Source organism: Nicotiana tabacum, chromosome 3, assembly GCF_000715075.1.
Source record: "Nicotiana tabacum cultivar K326 chromosome 3, ASM71507v2, whole genome shotgun sequence".
NCBI classification, from domain to species: domain Eukaryota; kingdom Viridiplantae; phylum Streptophyta; class Magnoliopsida; order Solanales; family Solanaceae; genus Nicotiana; species Nicotiana tabacum.
This window is the reverse complement of record NC_134082.1, coordinates 52,148,259-52,172,850: the sequence shown is the minus strand read 5'-3', so window position 1 is coordinate 52,172,850 and position 24,592 is coordinate 52,148,259. Positions and strand designations below refer to the sequence as shown.

Below are 24,592 nucleotides of genomic sequence, written 5' to 3'. Positions count from 1 at the left end.
TATCACTTGGTAGTGCCCCCTTAGGGCAACTATTCAAGGATTGTGAGATTTGGCCTAATTGAACCTCCAAGTTTCTGATTGAAGTATTATGGGAAGGCAACTAAGCATCAGAGTCTGCATTCTTTTTCATCATCTGTTCAAACATCATTTCAATTCTCCCCATTTAGTTGTTGGAAGAACTAGGACCTTGGGATGGAAATGGGGGTGGATTTTTCGGTTGTTGGTACATTGGGGGACTTTGAAAGCCTTGCCCCCGATTTCCTTGATTTCCATTGTTCTAACCTTTCTGATTGTTGTTACCACCCCAGTTATTGTTGTTGCCATTCCAATTATCCTGATTGACCCAATTGGAATTTTGGTTGTTGTTCCCCCAATTACCATTGCCTTGTTATTGTTGTTTGCCCCAATTGCCTTGTGGTCTCCATTGTTGTTGGTTAGAAGAATTGCCCCTTTGGCCTTGATAATTGTTCACGTATTGCACTTCTTCATTCTGCCTATCATAACCATCATCTTGGAATCTACCATAATCATTATCAAATTGATCCGAATTCCCTTGGTTCTGTTGACCTCTTTGTCTTCTTTTGTTCACTAGCATGTTGACACCCTCCATAGCATTTACTTGGCACGGATTTTGAACTTGTTGCAACTGTGCCTTTTCTAAATGGTTCATTGTAGTTGTCAGTTCTGCTATAGCCTGCCCATGGTCATGTAGATCTTTGTGCAAGTGAGTGACCTTGGGGTCACCCTGTGGCACATTGGCTCTATACACCGGTTTGTTGTGTCAATCCCCCGGTAGAAAGTCTGTTGGATCATCGCCTCAGTCATATCATTGTTGGGACATTCCTTTACCATAGTTCTATATCGCTCCCAAATCTCATGTAATGGTTCGGTGGGCTCCTGCTTGAAGGCTAAGATCTCATCTCTCAATGTTGCCATATGCCCGGTGAGAAAAAATTTTCAATGAACTTATCCGCCAACTCATCCCAAGTAGTGATGGAATGGTTGGGAAGTTGCTCAAGCCAATCCAATGCCTTCCCTCTAAGTGAGAAAGGGAATAGTCTCAACCGAAGTGCATCCTCAAACACATTAGTTTGCTTGCTCCCCCAATAGGTATCTACGAAACCCTTGAGATATTTGTAAGCATTTTGATTGGCAGCGCCCGTGAAATACCCACGCTACTCTAGCAATTTCAGCATCACATTGGTAATTTGAAAATTGCCCGCCCGGATCTGGGTTGGGACAACTGCACTTCCATATCCTTGGTTGGGAAGCACTCGGAAGCCACTCTTGGAGGTGGCGGGGGAGGGTCTGGAATATTATTATTGGCCTGGCGGCCTCTCCTTTGTCCTTGAGGTACAATAGGAACCTCATCATCAACATTGTCATCTACCTCCTCCCCCCGGTGGAAGATCTCCAAGAGGTGGGTGGTTTGCTGCCATTTTGTACCTAAAGATGTGACATACAAAAATTAGTAACACAGAAGGAAAGAAGAACAATACACAAAACTATTTAGATAGATAGCTAAACCATTAGCTCCCCGACAACGGTGCCAAAAAGTGATCAGGGCCAACCCTGCACTACTACAGAGTAGCGAGAGTGGTCGAGTAGCTTTTACTCGAGAAGGTCGGGATCGATTTCCATAGTGAGCTAGAAATGAGAATTGAGTTTCTATATAAATTGGAGATGCGTAATTATTCTTAATTGCACTTCTAATCATAGTTGGTTTTGATATTACTTCTAAATTTATACTAATAAGATGCTAAATTAAGCTAAGTTAAGCTAAGAGTAAGATATTTGAAGGGTTGTTTAAATAGTTAAAAGACACTAGGGAAGTGACTTTCTCCTAGGTGGATACTTGACGGATTCTCGAGTCTAAGGCTAGGTTGTCATGTTGGGGATTACAATATAACAAATGCACTGAACTTCTCACTCTATACCTCTCGGTAGTTTGAGTGATTTTGCCCTGATTGACTTTCTCAAGACCAATTGGGTATGATAATTTATGCAAGCAATTTAGGTTCAAGTCAGGTATTACTATCTCTAGGTTTAACCCTTTAATTGGGGCTATCAATCTCTAGAATATGCCCCAATTCCTTGTTGGACTAATATTCCTAGACTCAAGTTCTCTTTCTCAAGAAGAATCCAAGTCAAATAGGCACAAATTAGTGTTTTTAACCACTAATTCAACATTGAAACCATAAATTAGTCCAAATATCAAACACCCGTAGACATTCAAGCCTTAAAACACAAGACTCATCAAATACCCATACTAGGGTTGAGCTACAACCCTAGATAATGGGTCTAGCTACTCATGATAATAGAAGAAAACAAAGAAATAAATGAAGAAAAACCCATAATATTTAATTACAAGCTAAAACTTGAAGATTCAATGATAAAACTATTGTAAAATACTCAAAATGGGTAAGAAACACTGTTCACGAGCGCAACCCAACGTTAAAATACAACTGATGACCTAAAAATGGGAAAAGAAACTATTTATACTAGGCCAAATTTTCTGGACAAAAATACCCCGGCGGGGTTAGTGCGGACAACACAAAATCGAGTGCAGCCGCAATGAGGCTTCTTGGTTTAAAAGTCTGCTCTCTGAACTTGGCCACCGCGGACCGCACTGGAAATGATTCCCAAAATTGGCAACTCTCAGAAATCCAGCTTTGCGGACCGCACAATATCGAGTGCGACCGTGGTGAGTCCATTGTGATCCGCACAAAATGCTTTTCGACCGCATTGCTTGAATGTCTGAAATGAGCACCTCTCTGAACTTCCTCACTACGGACCGCACAGAATGGAGTGCGTACGCAGTGGTCCTGTTGCACTGTGCTTGGACTTGTTCTTGGTACTTGTGCATGTTTCACTCCTTTTTGAGATGGTTTTGATGAATTGTCACCTTGTTTACCAAACCCTGCAAACAAGTACATCATGTAAGTCTTTGGGACTATTTTGTACACATTTTTAATCAAAAGTCAAGTAAAAAGGAGTGTAAAATACATTATAATCCCTAGTTATCAGCAGACAATAGAAGCAGAGTCTGAACAAGAGAAAAATCAACTCACAGGGAATAAGCGACCTCCAGCACCATTCCCATAGAGATTGACCAAGTATCAGAAAGATGAGCAGTACAAGAAATTCTTGGAGATGTTGAAGCAAATTTAGGTAAACATTCCACTGATTGATGCATTAAAGGAGATGCCTGGTTATGCGAAGATGATGAAGGACTTGATGTCCCGTAAGTTTAAGTTTCAAGACTTAGCCACGGTTACACTGACTCAGACCTGCAGTGCGGTTGTAACGAGACCCATAACTAAGAAGCTGTCTGACCTAGAGAGTTTCACAATTCCTTGCACAATAGGCAACTTTGCATTTACTAAGGCACTGTGTGATCTGGGAGCAAGAATAAACCTTTTGCCCTTGGCTATCTACAAAAGGCTAGGCATTGGAAGAGCTAAACTTACGTCTATGTTATTACAGCTGGCTGATACAATAGTGGAAAGAACCTTTGGGATTCTAGATGATGTATTGGTACAAGTTGGGAAGTTTGTGTTCCCAGCAGATTTTGTCATCCTTGACTATCGGGTTGACGAGGAAATTCCCCTAATTTTGGGAAGGCCATTCTTGGCCATTGGGAGAGACTTAATTGATTGTGAAATTAGAGAGCTCAATATGAGATTAAACGATGAAGAGATAGCATTCAATGTGCAGAAATCTATGCGGATACCAAGTGAATTTGCTAATTGCTCTCTAATAGATGCGGTGGATGTAGTCTTGGAGGAGGAAGATGAGGCGTTGAACATTAAAGACCCTCTACTAGCTTGTCTCATGAACTTAGATGAAGCTAATGGTGAAGACTTGGCAGAGTGGGTACTTGCTCTTGAAGGACAAGGTTTTTGGAGAAGGGAACTTGAGTTTGAGCCTTTGCACTTAGAGGAAAGAAAAACTCCTCCAACTAAGCTGTCAATAGAAGAGCCACCAAAGTTGGAACTGAAGCCACTGCCATCCCATCTCAAGTATGCATTCTTAGGACCTGACTCAACTTTATCTGTTATTATCTTAGCTAGTTTGTTAGATGTGCAGGCAGAACAACTTTTGCAGGTACTGGCTGAGTGCAAGACTGCAATTGGGTGGACCATTGCAGACATTAAAAGGATCATCCCGGCTTTTTGTATGTATAAAATTCTGCTTGAAGAAGGGCACAAACCTTCCAGAAAACATCAAAGAAAGTCGAACCCCAACATGAAAGAAGTGGTGAAGAAGAAAGTAATTACATGGTTAGATGCGGGAATCATATTCCCCATCTCTGACAGCAACTGGGTTAGCCCAATGTAGTGTGTACCAAAAAAGGAAGGTATGACGGTAGTGAAAAATGAGAAGAACGAGTTGATCTCTACATGAACAGTCATAGGTTGGTGAATCTGTATGGATTACAGGAAGTTGAACTTGGCTACCAGGAAGGACCATTTACCACTTCCATTCATTGATCAGATGCTAGATAGATTGGCAGAGAGGTCTCACTTTTTCTTACCGGATGGGTACTCGGGGTATAATCAGATTTCTATTGCCTCGAAGGATAGAGAGAAAACGTTGTTTACCTGCCCTTATGGAATCTATGCTTTTCGGCAAATGCCGTTTAGCCTATGCAACACACCCGCCACATTCCAAAGGTTCATGATGGCCATCTTCACAGATATGGTAGAGGAGATAATGAAAATTTTCATGGATGACTTCTTAGTGGTGGGGAACTCATTCGATGATTGCCTTGTGAACTTGAGAAGAGTTTTGAAAAGGTTTATCGAGACTAATCTAGTGCTCAACTGGGAAAAGTGCCATTTCATGTTACAAGAAGGTATAGTCTTGGGGCACCTAGTGTCAAGTAAGGTATTGAGGTGGATTGTGCAAAGGTTGATGTGATAGAAAAGCTTCCACCACCTACCTCCGTCAAAGCAATCAGAAGTTTTCTTGGGCACGCCGGTTTCTATAGGAGATTTATAAAGAATTTTTCTAAAATTGCTAACCCCTTGTGTAAATTGCTTGAAAAAGATCACCCTTTTGTGTTTTTTGATGACTGCATGGTAGCTTTTGAGGAATTAAAGAAGAGATTGGTAACAACACCTATCATAGTTGCGCCCGACTGGGAGCAACCATTTGAGCTGATGTGTGATGCGAGTGACTGTGCTGTAGGAGCAGTTCTTGGGCATCAAAAAGATAAAATCATGCATCTAATATACTACGCAAGTAGAACACTGAGTGGAGCCCAGCTAAATTACACTGTGACTAAGAAAGAGATGTTGGCAGTGGTGTTTGCATTTGATAAATTCATGTCATACCTGATAGGCTCGAAGGTAATTGTTTATACTAACCATACTGCTCTCAGGTACTTAATTGAGAAGGAGTCAAAACCGCACCTGATTCGATAAGTGCTACTGCAGCAAGAATTTGATTTGGACATCCGTGACCGAAAGGGAATAGAGAACCAAATAGCTGAACATTTATCCAGGCTGGAAGGAGCTGAAAAGAAGGTTGAGGTAGAAGAAATTCTGGAAACTTTTCTAGATGAACAACTGCTAGCCACGAGTCTTGAGGAAGCACCATGGTATGCAGACATTGCAAACTACCTGGCGAGCGGTATTGTTCCGTATGATCTTTCATCTGCTCAAAAGAAAAAGTTCTTTCATGATTGTCGCATGTATTATTGGGATGATCCTTATCTGTTTAGGATTTGGGTTGATAACATGATCCGGAGATATATCCCCAAGATAGACCAGTCTTCTATTTTGCAGGCATGTCAGGCATCACCATATGATGGGCACTTCGGGGAAGTAAAGACAGTTGCGAAAGTCTTGGACTCAGGGTTCTACTGGCTAACACTTTTCAAAGATGCACATCTATGGATAAAGGGCTGTGACGAATTCCAACAAACCGGGAACATTTCCCGTAGACATAAGATGCCCATAAACCAAATTCAGGAGGTAGAAGTGTTTGATGTATGAGAGATCAAATTCATGGGGCCTTTCGTCAGCTCATATGGTAACAAGTACATACTCGTCGCTATGGACTACGTGTCCAAATGGGTAGAAGTTGCAGCACTCCCTACAAATGATGCAAAGGGGGTAATAGGTTTTTTGAGAAAGAACATATTCACCCGATTTGGCACCCCAAAGGCAATAATCAATGACGGAGGCACTTACTTTTGTAATCGAGCCTTTGCAAAGTTGTTAGAGAAGTATGATGTACACCACAAGGTGGCCACCCCATATCATCCACAAACAAGTGGGCAAGTGGAAGTTTCAAATAGAGAAATAAAGAGTGTGCTGACTAAAACTGTGAATGCAACTAGAACAGATTGGGTGAGGAAGTTAGATGATGCACTTTGGGCGTATCGAACCGCTTTCAAAACTCCAATTGGCATGTCGCCTTACAAGTTGGTGTTTGGGAAGACGTGTCATTTACCAGTAAAGTTGGAGCATAGAGCTTGGTGGGCGTTGAGACAGTTGAATCTTGATAGTGAAGCTATAGGAACAAGTAGAGTAACGGAATTCCACGAGCTTGATGAGTTTAGATATCACGCCTTTGAGAGCACAAGATTATACAAGGAGAGAATGAAGATGCTGTCGCACCCTTTTTTCCCTTTTTTGACGTGGAAGTCCGAGTTTCGACATTTATGGGAGAAATAACTCGTTTCCTTTTGGGAATTGGATATTTGAAGAGTCGCCAACTAACGGATTATGGTGTGTTAGGGCACCTTAGAGTGATTAACTCATGGACTAGTTTGCATGACCAGAGATTAGGGTAAGGGCTCGAAATAACCTTGAGGAGAAGGTGTTAGGCACCCTTCGCGGTCCACAAAGGTGGGTCTCGACCGAACTTAAACTATGTGAATTAGTCATTTTTAACAAATAAACAGTTTTAACACGTACTTGCAAGTAAATGCATGTTTTGACATTCTAAGCACATGTATGATTCAAGTAATGAAATAGGGAAAAGGCTTGAACAAGTTGCACATATATAAAGAAAAATAAATTTATTTAAACAACGAGAGTTGGGAAATAGGGGTCCTAGGTTGGTTAGACTATAGGATCATACCTACACAATGCACGGTAATCACTCCTCAATGAGGGGCTACATATGACATTAGCACGTAGTCATCATATCCTTACTACCCAATTCCCTCCCCTTGGTCATAGCCTAAAGCGTTCTAGCAACCTTGAATGATGTCCTATGCGTGCACTATCCGTCCCTTCCTGGTGGCCCTGGAGGTAATTAGGACCTCCAATTTAGATAGTTCTAGACCATCCTAAAGTACTTAAAGGAGAAAATTCTAGTCGTCAATCAAAACAATTAGGACTGCATTTAAAAGGGGAATAATTAAAGGCTCACATTTACCTCCACAAACAGAACAAGTGCACATCTCAAACAACAGTTTCAGGTATTTCAGAGAAAGCCTTAGAGCATGATATTCAGGTGAGCAGAGAATATGCAGCGCTGAGTTTGGACCAAAGTGTCAAGGACCTATTCAGCTGCTACTGATTTTAGACCTATTGATTATGAGCAGTCACAGATAACAGAACATAGTTTTACAGTTGTAGGATTTTTAATCGTCCTATAGGCTTGCTTAGGCGTATAATGGTGATGTACTATGAGCAGGGTATCTATTACTGATTAGGAATGTAGTAAACCAGTAAACAATTTTTAAACGGGCAATTTGGGTCCTATAGGCATGCTTTCTAGTGATATTTAATCTGATTCAGAACTGACGACGAGTCAAACTGATTTTAAATCTAACTAAACTTGTTTTAGATCCTATAAGCATGATTTCTATTACATCTGATTTTAATCTTATAGGCATGGTATCTAATTAGTAAAAGCTGATTTTGATCTTATAAGCATGATTTCTAAGGAGACGAATTTGAATACATGCTATAATGGAAACTGAATTTCGATTACTTTACACCCTATAGGCATGATATCTAATTATAAAGCTGATTCAGATCCTATAGGCATGTCTGCTAATTGTGTGAAAGTAAAGGATGTAGAATTTATTTAAACCCAAGCAGATCTTATAGGCGTACTATCTAACAAACACACTTGAATCAAAATAGACCCAATAGGCATGTTATCTACCCAATTTACCCACAATATACAATTACCCTCCCTTTTTCACTAATTACCCCACTGGTTTTTTATAATTAATTATTGCAGACCAATGATTAATAAAATTACATAAATAGAATAGAAATTAAACTATAGGGAGCCTGAAGTAGGCCTAAAGTGATTTCCAAGCCTCCAATAGTCTCAAATGCCCAAAGTTCCATAACTAATTTCATGTCTAGGTGTGTCAGAGTTCCCTAAGGACCACAAGGATCCCGAACAATGCTCACACCTAGACCTTTCTCAAATAATAACTGATTATTGTGTAGTGTGGAAGTGCCAGCCCTGATATGCTAGTGTCCAAAGAGATCTCAAGGATCTCTAAGCAGTACACATACCAGAGGGGCATGACCTAGTATTCTAGGAGTAAGTGAAAATGCATAATGGTTTGAAAGAGTTTAAAAGAAAGGTCTTAGACTGAAAAGAACTTCTGAAAACCATTAGTGATAAAATAGTTTGAGGAAAGTGTAAAGGAACAATTTGCAATCAGAACATAAGTCATAGAACAAACAATTTTAGAAAGTACTTTGGCAAACAACCATCACACAAGGGAAGAGGGGTTGGGAACATAGAGGATACACCTTAATAGAACTCTTAAAGGGGTTCCACAAAACTGGGATGTAGGTCATGCAGTAAAGATCACAGCAGAAACATGTTGAAGCCATTCTAAGGAGAGTAATTAACTTAGTAGGAGTGAGGTAGAGCATGCAAATACTTAGATGGGCATGCTAGGCAAGTATCAACAGGTGAAGACATGATAATTACACAAAGGCAGAGTCTAGGCATGCTAGATAAATAGTAGTTAGTCGAACAAACTTGCTTTCATATGTAGACATGTTAAACAAGATAGCAAATAAGCAAGTAAGAGTGGAAACATGCTGATCATACATATGAACTAAGGCAATAAATAAACACATATGTTTGGATTCTTAAAATTAATCAGAAGCATACCTAGTTAAAGAAAGAAAACACAAGATGTGAGAAAGGTATTGTGCAATTTCCAGCCTTGGCTTGCAGCCGACTAGAATAACAGAGATCACAAGTAGCAGAGAGAGCCTTTTTTAGAGTGTAAAAGTGGTAGCTTTGATCTATTGTTCGTGTCCAGAAGTTAAAATAAGAGGGAGTTTATATAGTAATCAAGAGTTAGACAAAATAAGGTAAGGGATCAATTATGTAGCAATTAGGGAAAGTCACAAAATCAGTCACGCACATAAAATCAGTAAGTCTTCCCTTTAATCAAGGGATAATCAATCAATGATAAAAGCAAGACAGATATTTAAGGAAGGGAATCAAGCAAGATTTGGGTACAAAACATGTAATTAGGGGTGAATGAACATGAGCTTCAATTAAGGAAACAATTAGTGAAAATCAGCAAATAACAAATAAGGCAAAGGAAACTAATTAAGGTAAGAAGTTCAATCAAAGCGAGTAGAGAAGTAAGAATCAAAGGTTTTGTTAAGGAAAAAAGTTCAAATCAAATAAGAAAATAAGAACTTCAGAATAGTCAAGGGTTCAATCAAAGAGAAATTCACGTAAAGAGTCAACAAGTCTCGCAGACAAAATAAGGCAAGAAATGAATAGTCAGGATTCAATACATAGGTCTTAACGAAGCAAATTGATAAAATCAAACATTTAAAACAACTTTGATTTAAGGAGAAAAATAGGTTTACCACGAATAGCCATAAAGAACATAGACATATAGAATCAATAGAAAAGTTGAATCAAGAAACTTAGTAGAGGCATATTAAGATAAGAAAATCACGAGACATCTAAATGCCTAAAGAAAAATCACAAGAACTAAAGCAAGAACAAAGTCAATACACAAGTAACTCAGAAACCAAACAAAAAATATCGAAAATTAGGGCTTTTAGTATAAACAAGTTAAGGTTAGAGCAAACCCTATGAAATTGGTTAAAACATATGAGAAATAGAAGATTAAACACTCGAGATTATCAAATGTTTTGGAAAAATAAATTTCCGGAAAACCCTAGTTTAGAAAGATGGAAAATCATTCGAAAATCAGAGGGTTCCTGTAAAAAATCGGAATGTTATTGTAAAACTCCTACAAATAGGTCCAAACCATCTTAGATCTGTACAGATCTAAGACGTTTGGAAGAAATTAGGGTTTCGAGAAGAACAACACAGAGGTGAAGAAACAAGTTTAGAAACCCATAGATCTAAGGCAATATAGGAAGCTCTTACTCGGAATCACACCGGAACAGCCTGAAATAGGCGAGAAAGGGCCATAGATACATGCGGACTAACCCTGGTCCCTTGAGGACCCTGGAGATGGTGATACCAGTATAGGAGAGGCCGTTAGAGGCCCGGGGGTGGTAAGAAACCACCATGAATATCCATAGACGAGTGACAGTGAGGTCCGATTAGGGTTAGGTTTTGAGAGCATTAGAGAGGAAAGGGATTTCAAGGCAGCTGTGTGGGTGAGAATGACCGAGTGTAGGGGGGGGGGGGTTGTTTAGTTTAATTTAGGAAAGAGTTAATTTGGATCGTTGATCAAAATGATCAACGACCAGAATTTGGCCAGACATTGGGTTGGGGCAGATGGGTATTGGGCCTGGGGTTTTTGGGCTAATTTAATGGGTTAAAATTGGGCTGAGTATTGGGTTGGTTTGGGTAGCTTTTAGGTCCGAAATTAAATAAAAATGGGGCTAGATTTTAAATACCCATTTTAATTAATAAAATAATTTGTAAACTGACAAATAAAATAGTAAAAATATTATTTGTGCATAAAAAATAGTTAACAACAATTATTTAATATTGTAAAAATATAATTTTTTTTTATGAATATGGCAATTATAAGTATATATGGGCTATTATTGCAAATGTGCAATTCTAGCCTTTAAAAATGCAAATGTATTTATGATAAATATGTTAAAGTATTTAAAGCCTAATCGGGGTGTAAGTGATAAAACTAAATGATAAAGAAAATAATATGTGATGCAATTAACAAATATTTATAGAGTAAAATATAGGAATAAATTGATTTAAAAATCCTTTAAATTATAGAAAATTATGAAAAATACTTGTATATGTCTTAAAACCAAGTGATGATGCATATGCATTATTTTGGAAGTATATATGTATATTTAAAAAATATGAGGGAAAAATTGGGTATCAACAACTGACCCTCTTTACTCGAGAAGGATGAAAAGAGTTTTCGGTTAAAGAAATGATGGCCAATTTTGACCGAATGGAATGTTTTGAAAGACAGAGGCCAGAATATAGTCTTTGAACTGCCTACATATCCCTTTTTTACAGGAATCAGGCCACGTGTAGTCCTGGATTCATGGACAGAATATACTGATGAAGCCATTGCAAGAACGGACACGAGATGCAAGAGCGGTTATGGTGAACGGTTAGGTGTGAGGTAATTTGAAGGAATTGGAGCGAGGTAGATCCTGCTAGGATAGCGGTTGCTTGCTGGTCACCCGCAGATAAAGAGATGCTACAGACATGTATTTGTGCGAAAATTTAAATATGATGCAGATTCCCTTTGGACCATGAAAGTTGTCTTCGGACGGATTAAGGATGACGTCCTCAGACCATGATGTCTTGGTCATGAGTTGTTCAGTGAGGGATTCGCAGTCCATGAAATGATATTCTCGGGCCATGAAGATGGTGCCTCCGAACCATGACGCCTTTGAATAATGATATGCAAATGTGATCCTCAGGCCATGGTATAATGTCTTCCGGCTATGAGGATGATGCCTTTTAGACTATGACACCTTTGGATAGATTGGCGATATTTCAGCCCATGAGATACGGTAACATGGTGTTACCAAAACAAGGCTTAGTCTTGTGAAATGAAGGGCAGAGCTTAGCCCAATTGAAAAGCAAATAGATAGTACTAGAATAGAGCAATTTTCATGTAAGGAGGGATAATGCTTAGTCCCATGAAAATGTGGAGGCAGGGATTAGCCTCATGCAGGTGTGGAGGCAGGGATTAGCCTCATGCAGGTATGGAGGCAAGGATAAACCTTATGCAGGTATGGAGGCAAGGATTAGCCTCATACAAATATAGAGGTAGGGATTAGCCTCATGCAAATATGGAGGCAAGGATTAGCCTCATGCAGGTAGGGAGACAGGGATTAGCCTCATGCAAATATGGAGGCAGGGATTAGCCTCATGCAAGTATGGAGGCAGGGATTAGCCTCATGCAAATATAGAGGCAGGGATTAGCCTCATGCAAATATGGAGGCAGGGATTAGCCTCATGCAGGTAGGGAGGCAGGGATTAGCCTCATTCAAATATAGAGGCAGGGATTAGCCTCATGCAAGTAGGGAGGCAAGGATTAGCCTCATGCAAATATGGAGGCAGGGATTAGCCTCATGTAGGTATCGAGGTAGAGATTATCCTCATGCAGGTATGGAGGCAAGGATTAGCCTCATGCAGGTATGGAGGCAAGGATTAGCATCATGCAGATATGAAGGCAAGGATTAGCCTCATGCAAGTATGGAGGCAAGGATTAACCTCATGCAAATATGGAGGCAAGGATTAGCCTCATGCAGATATGCGGAACAAGGCTTAGTCCTATACAAAGAGCGAGTAGCAAATAAAAGTAGTGTATTTCTTAGCTGGAGATATATTCGGTGTCTGATGGCCGGATTGATAGCAAATTTGCTTTGTGTATACATGTTTGCGAATGCTATCGCTATGTCAAATGTGCTTGCGTTCAAAGAAAAATTGTAAGTTTTGTGAGGGGAAGGTTGGTTTGTGCTTCTGTCTGCTGGCCTTGCTTTGTTCCATCTTGGAGGCCTTATTTGAGTTTCCCTGGGTAACACCTAACTGTTATGAAAATAACATTTTCGAAGATATGAAATTATTGATAAAATATAGTTGTTTTAGAAACGTATTGAAATATCGAGTAATTTTAGATGAACTAGTGACTGTAGCACATTCCAAAGACATTGCAGCTTCCTCATGTTAGAATTGTGAGGGTCTTCCTCAAAAATTTGCCCTAGTTTGGTAGATGATCCTTCGGCTGTTTGCGAACTTTGTTGAACCTTCTTCAGAATTTTGAGAATCCTTCTCAAAATTCTGCCCCAGTTTCTTAACCAATTTCTGACCGTCTGACATATGTTGGCGTTGGCTGGACTTGCTCTGGAATTTTGAGGGTCCTCCTCAAAATTCTGCCCCAATTTTTGATTTTGTGGGCGAGGAGAATGGAATTTTATTATGATATGACCGAACCCACAGTGCTGCCTACGTATCCCCTCTTAAACGGAAATCAGGTCAAGCATAGTTCAATTACATCACATGAAAAAAATGTAAATAATCTAAGCATAGTATCTCTTGGCTGCGTCTGAATTGATTGGTTTTGGCAAAATTTCTCCATCCATTTCTGCGAGTAAAAGTGCTCCTCCTATCAGCACCCTATGGACCATGTAAGGACCTTGCCAGTTGGGAGAGAATTTCCCTTTGACTTCATCTTGATGTGGGAAGATCTTCTTCAGTACTAGCTGTCCTGGCGCAAATTGCCTTGGTTTGACCATTTTGTTGCAAGCTCTGGACATTATTCTGATAAAGCTGACCATGACATACTGTGTTCATTCTTTTCTATCGATAAGGGCCAATTGTTCAAAGTGGCTTTTTATCTATTCTGCATCGTCAAGTTTGGCTTCTTGTATAATCCTTAGAGAAGGAATCTCTACCTCGGCTGGGATGATAGCTTCGATACCATAAACCAGCATATAGGGAGTTACCCCGATTGATGTGCAAACTGTGGTGCGGTATCCCAACAAAGCAAAGGATAGCTTCTCGTGCCATTGTTTGTGGTTTTCTATCATCTTCCTTAGTATCTTCTTGATGTTTTTGTTGGCGGCTTCTACGACTCCATTCATCTGAGGTCTATAGGCTGCGGAATTCTTGTGCTTGATTTTGAAAGTTTCACACAGGGCTTCCATTAGATCACTATTCAGATTGGTGTCATTATCAGTAACAATAGACTCGGGAACCCCAAATCGGAAAACAATATGATCTTTGACAAAATCGGCGACGACTTTCTTGGTTACAGCTTTGTAGGATGCAACCTCTACCCATTTTATGAAGTAGTCAATGGCTACCAGAACAAACCTGTGCTCGTTTGAAGCAGTGGGCTCAATAGGACCGATGACATCCATTCCCCAGGCGGCGAATGGCCAAGGTGAGCTTGTGGCATTGAGCTCATTTGGCGGTACTTTTATCATATCGGCATGCACTTGACATTGGTGGCATTTGCAGACGTACTGGATGCAATCTATTTCTATGGTCATCTAAAAGTAACCAACCCTGATTATCTTCTTGGCTAAGATAAAACCATTCATATGCGGGCCGCAGGTCCCAGCATGTATATCCTCAAGTAGCTTAGAAGTTTCCTTTGCGTCGACACATCTTAGCAATCCCAAATCAGGAGTTCTTCTATACAATTTTCCTCCGTTGTGGAAGAAGTGATTGGACAATCTCCGGATTATGCGTTTCTGAGTGTGGTTTGCATGCTACGGATACTCTCCTTTTGCCAATACTCCTTGATGTCATGGAACCAAGGTTTTCCATTTGTTTCTTCTTCAACATGAGCACAATACGCCGACTAATTATGGATTCTTACTGGGATGGGATCAATGAAATTCTTATCTGGATGTTATATGATAGATGACAAGGTAGCCAATGCATTGGCAAACTCATTCAGAATTCTGGGTACATGTCGAAACTCTATCTTCGTGAACCCTTTATCTCAATTCCTGTACATGGTGCAGATATGACAATATCTTGGAATTCTTGGTGGCCCACTATCCTTGTACCTGGTACACAAGCAAATCTGAATCACTAATTACCAACAGCTCCTGAATATTCATGTCGACTGCCATGTCAAGTCCTAATATGCAGGCTTCATAATCTGTCATATTGGTGGTGCAAGAAAATCTGAGTTTAGCAGATACCGGATAATGTTGACCGGTTTCTAATACCAAAACTGCTTCAATGCCCACTCCTTTGAAATTTGCAGCTCCGTGAAAGAACATCCTCCAACCGTTGTATGCTTCGGTAATGTCCTCTCCTATGAATGACACCTCTTCATTAGGAAAATACATTTTCAAGGATTTGTATTCTCCTCCCACCGAATTTTCAGCAAGATGATCTGCCAGCTTGCCCTTTGACCGCCTTTTGAGTTACGTAGACGATATCAAACTCACTCAACAGTATCTACAATTTTGCTAACTTTCCAGTCGGCATGGGTTTCTGAAATATATACTTCAAAAGGTCCATCTTGGATATGAGATATGTAGTATAGGCACAAAAGTAATGCCTCAACTTCTGGGCTATCCAAGTTAAAGCACAGTAAGTGCACTCAAGCAGAGAGTACCATGCTTTGTAAGGCGTAAACTTCTTACTCAAGTAGTATATGGCTTTCTCCTTCCTCCCTGTCTCGTCATGTTGTCCCAGAACACATCCAAAGGCTCCATCCAATATAGATGAATAGAGTTGCAAAGTCCGTCCTGGTTCTGGCAGGACCAAAACTGGTGGTGTGGACAGGTACTACTTGATCTTGTCAAAAACTTTCTGACAATCCTCGGTCCAGCTTGTTTCAGCGTCTTTTCTTAGCATCTTGAAGATGGGTTCACATATGATTGTGGACTGTGCTATGAAGCGACTGATATAATTGAGATGTCCTAGGAAGCTCATCACGTCCTTTTTTCTCCTAGGTGGCGGTAACTCCTGAATAGCCTTAAATTTAGATAGATCTAACTCGATCCCTCGACGGCTGACGATGAATCCCAATAACTTTCCTGTAGGAACCCCAAACTCACACTTTGCGGGGTTCAGTTTCAAATTGTACCTCTTTAACCTGTCAAAGAACTTTCTCAAGTCTGCTATGTGGTCTGTGGCTCTCTTGGATTTGATAATGATGTCGTCCACATACACCTCTATTTCTTTGTGTATCATATCTTGGAAGATGGTTGTCATAGCTCTCATGTAGGTAGCCCCAGCATTCTTTAGACCAAATGGCATTATCTTATAGCAGTATACCCTCCCATGGTGTAATAAAGGCTGTTTTCTCTGCGTCTTCTTCGTCCATCCAGATCTGGTGATAACCCACAAAGCAATCTACAAAAGATTGGAGTTCATGCTTGGCATAATTATCGAATAGGATGTGTATGTTTGGCAGTGGGAAATCATCCTTGGGACTTGCTCTGTTTAAATCTCGATAGTCAACACATACTCTGACTTTCCCATCTTTCTTCGGTACTAACACAATGTTAGCTAACAAGGTTGGGTACTCAACAGCCCTAAGAACTTTGGCTTTGATTTTCTTAGTAACTTCCTTCTTGATTTTCAGGCTCATATCTGGTTTGAATTTTCTAAGTTTCTGCTTCATCGGCGGACACATGGGGTTAGTAGGCAATTTGTGAGCCACTATGGACGTGATCAAACCAGTCATGTCATCATATGACCATGCAAAAATGTCCTCATATTCCTTTAGAAAATGGATGTACTCCTCTTTCTCTGTTGGTGATAAGTGAATGCTGATGCGAGTCTCCTTGACGGTCTCGACGTCCCCCAAATTTACTGCTTCGATCTTGTCCAGGTTGAATTTAAGCTTATTCTCAAAATTTTCAGCCTCCCTAACAACTTCCTCAGGTATCTAATCTTCTTTATCCGAATCACTATTCTCATGTTGCGTTGCCTCATTGCATCTCACAGTCATCAGTTTATTAGGAAAAGTAACAATAATGTTGTAGAAAGAAAAAATATGAAAAATAATAATAACTAGAGAGCAATGCATTTGATTAATACTTAAGACATCCAAACGAGTATGGCTCGATGAATCGAGCATTTATTTTGAAACAAGTGAATCTTAAAAACAAATTACTGAAAATCTTAAATGCCTAGAATGGCTATAGGAATAAAATCTGCCAAGCTACCCAAGGACTCGGCGGGCCCAGGATGGAATGGCGGTCCAGTTCCTAAGAACAACTCCCTTCTCCACAGTCTGAATGGTGAGGCCTTCTTCCTCCTCCTCTTCCTCAATTATTGCAATGTAGTCCATGTCTTCATCCTCCAAGAACAGATTCCTCAGCCCCGCTAACGCTTCTTCTTTTGCAGTTCCCTATATTGTGTCAGCTTGGTGAAAAGTCTGATTCAGATGCGGCACCGGTTGCTCGAGAGGGTAATAAGGTCTGCGCCATGGAGGCGACCAATCATTATAATCTTGGCATGTATACTGATAACCGAGCCCAATGGTAGTACCATGATCTTTAGCCGTATCGGTTTAGAGATACCCTGGAGATTCTTTCCAAGCCCTTTGCCGGGTTCATACCTAGACCATGCTAGTATGTTCTCTATTTTGCTGCTCCACCATTTGTCTTTCTCAATGGCATTGACACGTTTAATGTGATGATAGAGTTCCCCTCCTAGCCTTCTTCTGTTTCCAATAACCGGGATGGTTTAGCTGGTGTAAATAGGGTTACTCCCATCTCCGTGAATGATCACTTCCTAATAGTTCCATTTGAATTTCACGACTTGATGTAGTGTGGAAGCCATGGCCCCAGCGGCATAGATCCATGGTCGGCCCAGCAGAAGATTGTCTGAGGCCGGTATGTCGAGCACCTGAAATTTGATGTCAAACCAAGTTGGCCCCATCTACAGGCAAAGGTTAATTTCCCCAACCATGGCCCTTTGGGACCCATCAAAGGCTTTTACATTCATGCTCCCTGCCCGTATTTCATGGAAACCTTTGCCCAGTCTTTTTAGAGTATCCAGCGGACAAATATTAAGGCTTGAACCTCCATCAACCAAGACCCTGGCAATGAACTTGTCTTCAAATTGCACTGTGTTATGCAATGCTCTGTTGTGATTCAACCCTTCAGGCGACAACTCATCTTCGTGGAAGATTATCTTGTGACTTTCCAGTACCTGCAATACCATATTGGCCATCTCTCCGCAGGTGATATTGTTGGGCACGTAGGCTTCACTCAACACCTTCATCAAAGCATTCTTATGTGCCTCTGAATTTTGCAACAGTGACAGTATGGATATCTTAGCTGGGGTTTTGTTCGAATGATCGATGATGGAATATTGTCTTGATTGCACTTTCCTCCAAAGGTCATATGGTCCTGTTTTAATGATAGGCTGCTTGGCAGTAGCATCCTTACTTGGTCCTCCCAAGGTTCAGGTGTATAGATTTTCCCGATCCTGATCATTCCTTGTGCAGCATCGGATTCCTCCATCTTTGCATTCCCTTTCCACCTAGCCTCGGCAACATAATCCCAGGGTATTGTTTTTGAGTCGAAAGGAGGTGTGGTTGATACTGTCACTGTGAAAGGTGTAGCCACTTCCACTTCAAATGGAACAAGGGTGGCCGCAAGCGAAGTTACCTCTACTTCAAATGGAACTAATGCAGTTATCTCAACTTCGATTTGTGACTGAGTCTGTACCACAATGGGAGTGAGTGTGACTGTAAGTTTAAAATCATCGCCCTCTCCAACAAGCACAATTAACCCCTCAGGATCCCACTCTTAGTTCGTCTCTATCACATGTACCCCACTACCTCTATGATCAGGGAGAGGGTTGTTCCAGACATTGACTTACAGTCAAAGTTTGGTTGTGGTCTTGGAAAATTTTGGCAAGTTAGAGGTGATTGAAAATGGGATGGTTGGGAATTATAGGTATGATAGGTAGTGGCTGATTGGAAATATCTGGGAGAAGAAGGTTGATATGTGGGTGGTGGTGCTTGGTATGTGTGAGGTGCTGCTTGATAGGTGGGTGGAGGTGTTTGATAGGTGAGTGGAGATTTCGGGCCTTGAGCTACCATTACTGCCCAACGTCTCTTTTCTTTGATATGCTGCCTGATTACAATGCTTTATTTGTGGCCTGTAATGCCTCAAAATTCGTTACTATCCCACTTTTGATGTCTTTCTCAATTCTTTCCCCAAGCTTGATGATATTAGAGAATTTATGGTTTTCAATAATCATCAATCTTTCATAATACTGCGGATCCTATGCCCTGGCGAAGAACTTGTTCATCTGTTCCTCGTCCAATGATGGCCTGACCTTGGCTGCTTTCGACCTCTAACGAGTAGCATATTCACAGAAGGTTTCGGTGGGTTTCTAAGATTCTGGATTTAGAAAACATCAGGTGCATTCTCTATATTGAACCTGAACCGGTCCATGAAATCTGACCCCATACTCACCCAATTAGACCATTTCTTAGGATCTTGGCTTATGTACCAAGACAAAGCATCTCTAGTAAGACTCCTCATAAAGAGTTTCACCTGGATCTTTACGTCTTTCTCGACCCCGACAAACTTGTCACAATAGGTCCTCAGATGTACCCTGGGATCACTTGTACTGTCAAACATCTCATACTTGGGAGGTTTGTATCCCTCCGACAGTTCTACATCTGGCTGTATGCATAGGTATTCATAGTTCAAACCTTCTATTCCCTTGACGCCTTCGACACCCTGAACTTGACTTGCAGAGGTTGATTTTGAGGATGACCGGAGTGAGGGAATTTTTGAATACGGGTTATATTGCACTTTATGAGTATATGAAAATCATGGAAAGATTGAGTTATTATGCGTGAAGGATGTAGTGCACATGGATTATGAATTTCATCAGTTGTGTTAAGGCAAGGTTACTTCCTTGTGTGTTGTGTTAATGTGGCACAAGTCGTTTGGCCCGTTTGGGTGGTGCAATTGAGATTTGAGCAGAGTAGATGACTCTCGAGAAGGTTCTAATAGGTTCAGAATTTATATGTAGCAATTAAGTATTTTTCGGATTTGTATATGGCTAGAATCTAAGATTACATTTAATGGTGTCGAGATTCGTGGTATTTCTATATCATTATGGATTATACATTTTAGTATCAGGAAGGTGAAGAAAACGACTTTAGACTCACAGTTTGTCACTTCAGAGTGAGTGTCTTGGTTGTAGTACTTTTGGGGTGCTTACAGGGGATACATCGGCTTGTGGATCTTAGGGCGATGTGATTTTATTCTAGAATCTCGTGAGGTGAGTTTTGGTTAAGGATCGTGGTGTTCTGTAAAGGAGAAGTGTCCCTTTGAGGGTAATTCGAAAGGAACTCGGAGAAATAGGACAATTTGGTAGTAGGTTGGATCAACACGATATTGGGTATGATCGGTTCCTTAGATACTTATGATGTGATGAGTTTCTGCAGGTATTTTGTGTCAATTCTCTTGGATTTTGGCGACTTGCATGGCTTGGTTGAGTTAGAGGGATACTGTTTTGATAGCTTGGTTATGTGCAAATGGATTCCAAAGTGTTCTCGTTGGTTCTACCATGGTTCGAGATGGGTACTTCCTACTGGCATGGGGAGCATATTGCGAATGGTGATGTTCTCCTAGATGAGATCAAATGGAAGGTTTCTGACTGATTGAGTATGTATTCTACTGGAGACTCAGAGTGGGTTATGAGATCCTCGTACTTTTCATATGATGGCATGATTGATGCGGTGCGTTGCATGGGATTAAGATTTGCGTGTGCAAGGTCACGATTTAGTTTTGAGGGAAAGGTCATGAATCCTTAGGCAACATGGATAGTTGTAGATGCCTGGATGAATGCCATTACTACTTGGTATTTCCTGAGATGGGTGCACATTTAAAAGGCGCACTGTGTTTTGATTTACGGATGCTTCATTGGTATTGCGATACTCTCCTGGTTGATTGACTACTGATATTCAAATATTTCTATGTGGCACGAAAGAATTAGAAAAGTATTCCTCGTGGGATGATCGTTCATGAGAGATGTGTTAGGCATTCAGGTGGTGGAGGTGAGATTAGATAAGGTGATTCATGTATTTTATGGACTTGGAGACCGAGAGTTCTCAGAAGTAGATTGTTTCGTGGTTGTGGACTGTGAAGATGTGGCCAAAGCTAACCAGATGATAGTATGTGTTATGGTTCAGTCATTGTAGACTTTCGGAGGGTTAATTATTTATTTATGGATGGCCAAGGTTGATTCCGGAGCCCATTGGTAGGCCTGGTGAGGATCTGTATGGTACACCAGGTTGGATTTTCTAGCCCCACACTGCTATTGTCGAAGGATGTGCCATTCAGTTAGAACTGAGCTTATTCGTGTTCTAATATGTTCTATGTGCTACCCTTCTATGCTACGAAGGGTTGTGATCCATTGGTTATATGCACACATGGTGCAGTTCTATTTGGTCCTTATAGCGGAATTTGAGCGAGATGGGTATTAGGGTGTTGAATGATTGATTGCGCATTTGGTTATGTTCTTTCCAAACCGTGGTATTGTGTTATTGGTTCCTTCATGGTTATGGTCATGCACCTTGGGTACTTGATGTCGACTTGCGCGTGGCTGCTGATTTTGGGCATGGTGACTTGAGGTATTTCATATGGACCAGTATTTGGATGTGGTCACGCATTGTAGCGGAGTTATGTTGAGATATGACCCTATGTGTCTTGGTTCTACTATGTGTGTGATGGACTCATGGTATTGCGGTTGTGGTGGTACTTGTTGAACTTGTAGGACAGTTCTCTCATTTGAGTCATTTTTCATGACTGAGTACATCTGAATTGTTGTGTATTGGTGCACGGATTGCACAGTTTGTGGATTTGGGTAGTATTGGTGTGACATATCAGTAGAGTAGTTGATATTTGATAAGATAAGGTCGTTGGATCTACAATGGGTGCTATCGGATTTGATTGCGGTATATTTGAAAGGATAATGACGCTGATCGCCTTAGAAATTTGCTATAGTTCTTGTCGAAGGAGAAGGAGTTCCATGACTAGTTGATCTGATGAATAGTTATGAGTTTTTGCATGTTTCTTTCATCATCTGCAGTGTACAAAGGCTTTAGAATGAGGTTTTATTTTATATGAGGTTTATTATCGGTCTTGGATTGTTTTGAGTAGCTACTATGATTGGAAATTTTGCTAAAAGTATGCGACTCAGGTGGTATGTCATGTGATTACATCTTGGGTTACGGTTATGGCTTGATATAGCTTGTTCAGACTTATACAGTGTGTAGATGCGAGGTTTGGATCTTGTAGGAAATTTCAGATGTTGAAAATTGGATTCTAAAGTTTATAGACTCAAGTTGAATTAAGGATCATCAGCTAAGTTGTGTCGCGAGGCTTATAAGGATTAGGGTGACGTGGGATCACCCCCAGGTATATGCATGGTAAGGTTACATGCCGGTTGATGGCTTTGGAACAACTCTTGGCACGTTCGAGGATGAACGTATGTTTAAGTGGGGGAGGATGTAACGGCTCGATAGGTTATTTTGAGCATTTGCACATCTCTTGGTTGTTTGAGGGCATGAGTAGATCCGTGCGTTGTATTATGACTTGTGTGTATCAATAGTTTTGGTTTTTCAAGTAATTCAGAATTTATTTGGAAGAATGAATTTCAAGATTGAAGCTTTAAAATTGGAAGAGTTGATCAAGTTTGACTTTTTAGTGTTTGACCTTGGATTGGAGATTTTATGGTTCCGTTAGGAAATTTGAAGGTTTGGAAAGTTCATAAGTTTGACCGATAATTGACTTTGAGGATATAGGAATCGGATTGTGGTTCCGAGAATTGAAATAGCTTCATTATGTCATTTGGGACTTGTGTGCAAAATTTGAGTTCATTTCGTGGTTATTTTATATGTTTCGGCGCGCGTTTTTTGGAAGTCGAAAGTTCGAAATTTTATTAAGTTTGATTTGAGATGCGATTCGTCGTTTTGATGTTGTTAGGCATGATTTGAGGTCTTGAGTAGGTCCGTGTTATGTTATGGGACTTGTTGGTATGTTCGGACGGGGTCCCGATGGGCTCGAGTGAGTTTTGGATAGTTTTGGCTTGTGTTGCGCTCGTTTTGATGTTTCAATGTCGTTTCTTCAAACATAAATGGTACCACATTAAGCAAATCAGCTCCGATTTCTGTTTTGATTGAAGCATTAGATCCGTATTGTAATTTTGGAACCATAGCAGCAGGAATCATCAAGTTTCGACATCGTATGCGGAATTTATGATCATTTTACTTAGAATTGGGTAACCAGATTTTTCAGATTAATTACGAAATTGCCACTGGCTTCGTATTTAAAAATCTACACTATTTCCAAATATTGAAACCAATATATTTCCTTCATTATAAGGTCAAATAGAGTGATTCAAAAGCTTAATTTGACTGAAATTTCACAAGCAATTCCTTGGAGGCATCAAAAGCGAGTTTTAGGATCGTTTGACACACGAAATTAGGCAGAATTGCTGGGCAAAAATATCTAATATCGAGAGTTTGTTCATTTGGTCATATTTTGAGTCAAGAAGCTTGGATTTGGGCAATTTCTGAGGCGATTTTCACCATATTGATTGGGGGTATGTGTTCTCTATTCGATTTTGGTTATATTTTGTGAATCTATCTTCGTTTTTGGTAATTGGATTGTGAATTTTAAAGAGAAAATTGGGGGGATGTAACGATCGACCGGTCGTTTTGAGCATTTGCACTTCGCTTGCCAATTTCCGGGCATGACTAGCCCCGTATGATGTATTATGACTTATGTAAATCGTCGGTTTTGGTTTTCAGGATAATCGAAATAGATTTGGAAGAACAATTCTCAGCATGAAGCTTTAAATTTGAAAGGTTCGACCAAGTTTTGAATTTTTAATATTCGATCTCGGATTTAGATTTTTATGATTTGGTTAGCTCCGTCGGGTGATATTGGACTTAAGATCACGTCCGGAATGGAATTTGGAGGTCCGTGGTGGATTTAGGCTTGAGTTGGCATCCTATTTGGCATTTTCCGATTGGTAGTGGAAATTTTGATATCAGGGTTGGAGTGGAATTCCGGAAGTTGTAGTAGATCCGTTGTGTCATTTGTGACATGTGTGCAAAATTTCAGATCATTCGGATGAGGTTTGGTAGACTTTTTGATCGAATGTGGAATTCAGAAGTTTTGGAATCCTTAGGCTTGAATCTGATGGTGTTTTGATGATTCGATATTATTTTGAGTGTTCCGAAGATTGGTATAAGTTTGAATTAGTGGTATATAACTTGTTCGTACTTTTGATTGAGGCCCCAGGGGCCTCGGGATGATTTCGGATGGTTATCGGGAAGTTTGGAAGTTAGAATTTGCAGCTAAAGCTGCCGAGTTTCTGTCATAACCGTACCTACGGATTGGGGACCGCAAGTGCGAGCTGTAGAAGCGGCATTTTGATTGCAGGAGCGAAGGCCAATTGGTTGGGCATGCATCGCAGATACGGAAGTTATGTCGCACCTGCGAGCCCGCAGATGCGATGGCTTGATCGCATGTGTGGATAAGGAGTTTAAGTGAAATTTCGCAGAAGCGGACCTTTTCTCGCAGATGCGGGGGTTATAGGTGCGGTATTGGACCGCAGATACGGTACCCCTGGGCAGAACATATAAATTCTTGCCTTCGCGATTTTTAGGCCATTTCTCACGATTTTTGCTCGGTTTTGA

The 24,592-nt window shown here is 40.5% G+C and overlaps 1 protein-coding gene across 1 annotated transcript; it reads left to right on the top strand.

Annotated features, from left to right (window-relative positions):
• Positions 1-3,204: 3,204 nt before the first annotated feature.
• LOC142176323 (uncharacterized) lies at positions 3,205-11,549 on the top strand. The gene is made up of 4 exons (XM_075243464.1): positions 3,205-4,177; positions 5,089-5,354; positions 5,442-5,637; positions 11,437-11,549. Exons 1-4 carry the CDS (start codon positions 3,205-3,207, stop codon positions 11,547-11,549), a joined length of 1,548 nt encoding a protein of 515 aa, XP_075099565.1.
• Positions 11,550-24,592: the final 13,043 nt, after the last annotated feature.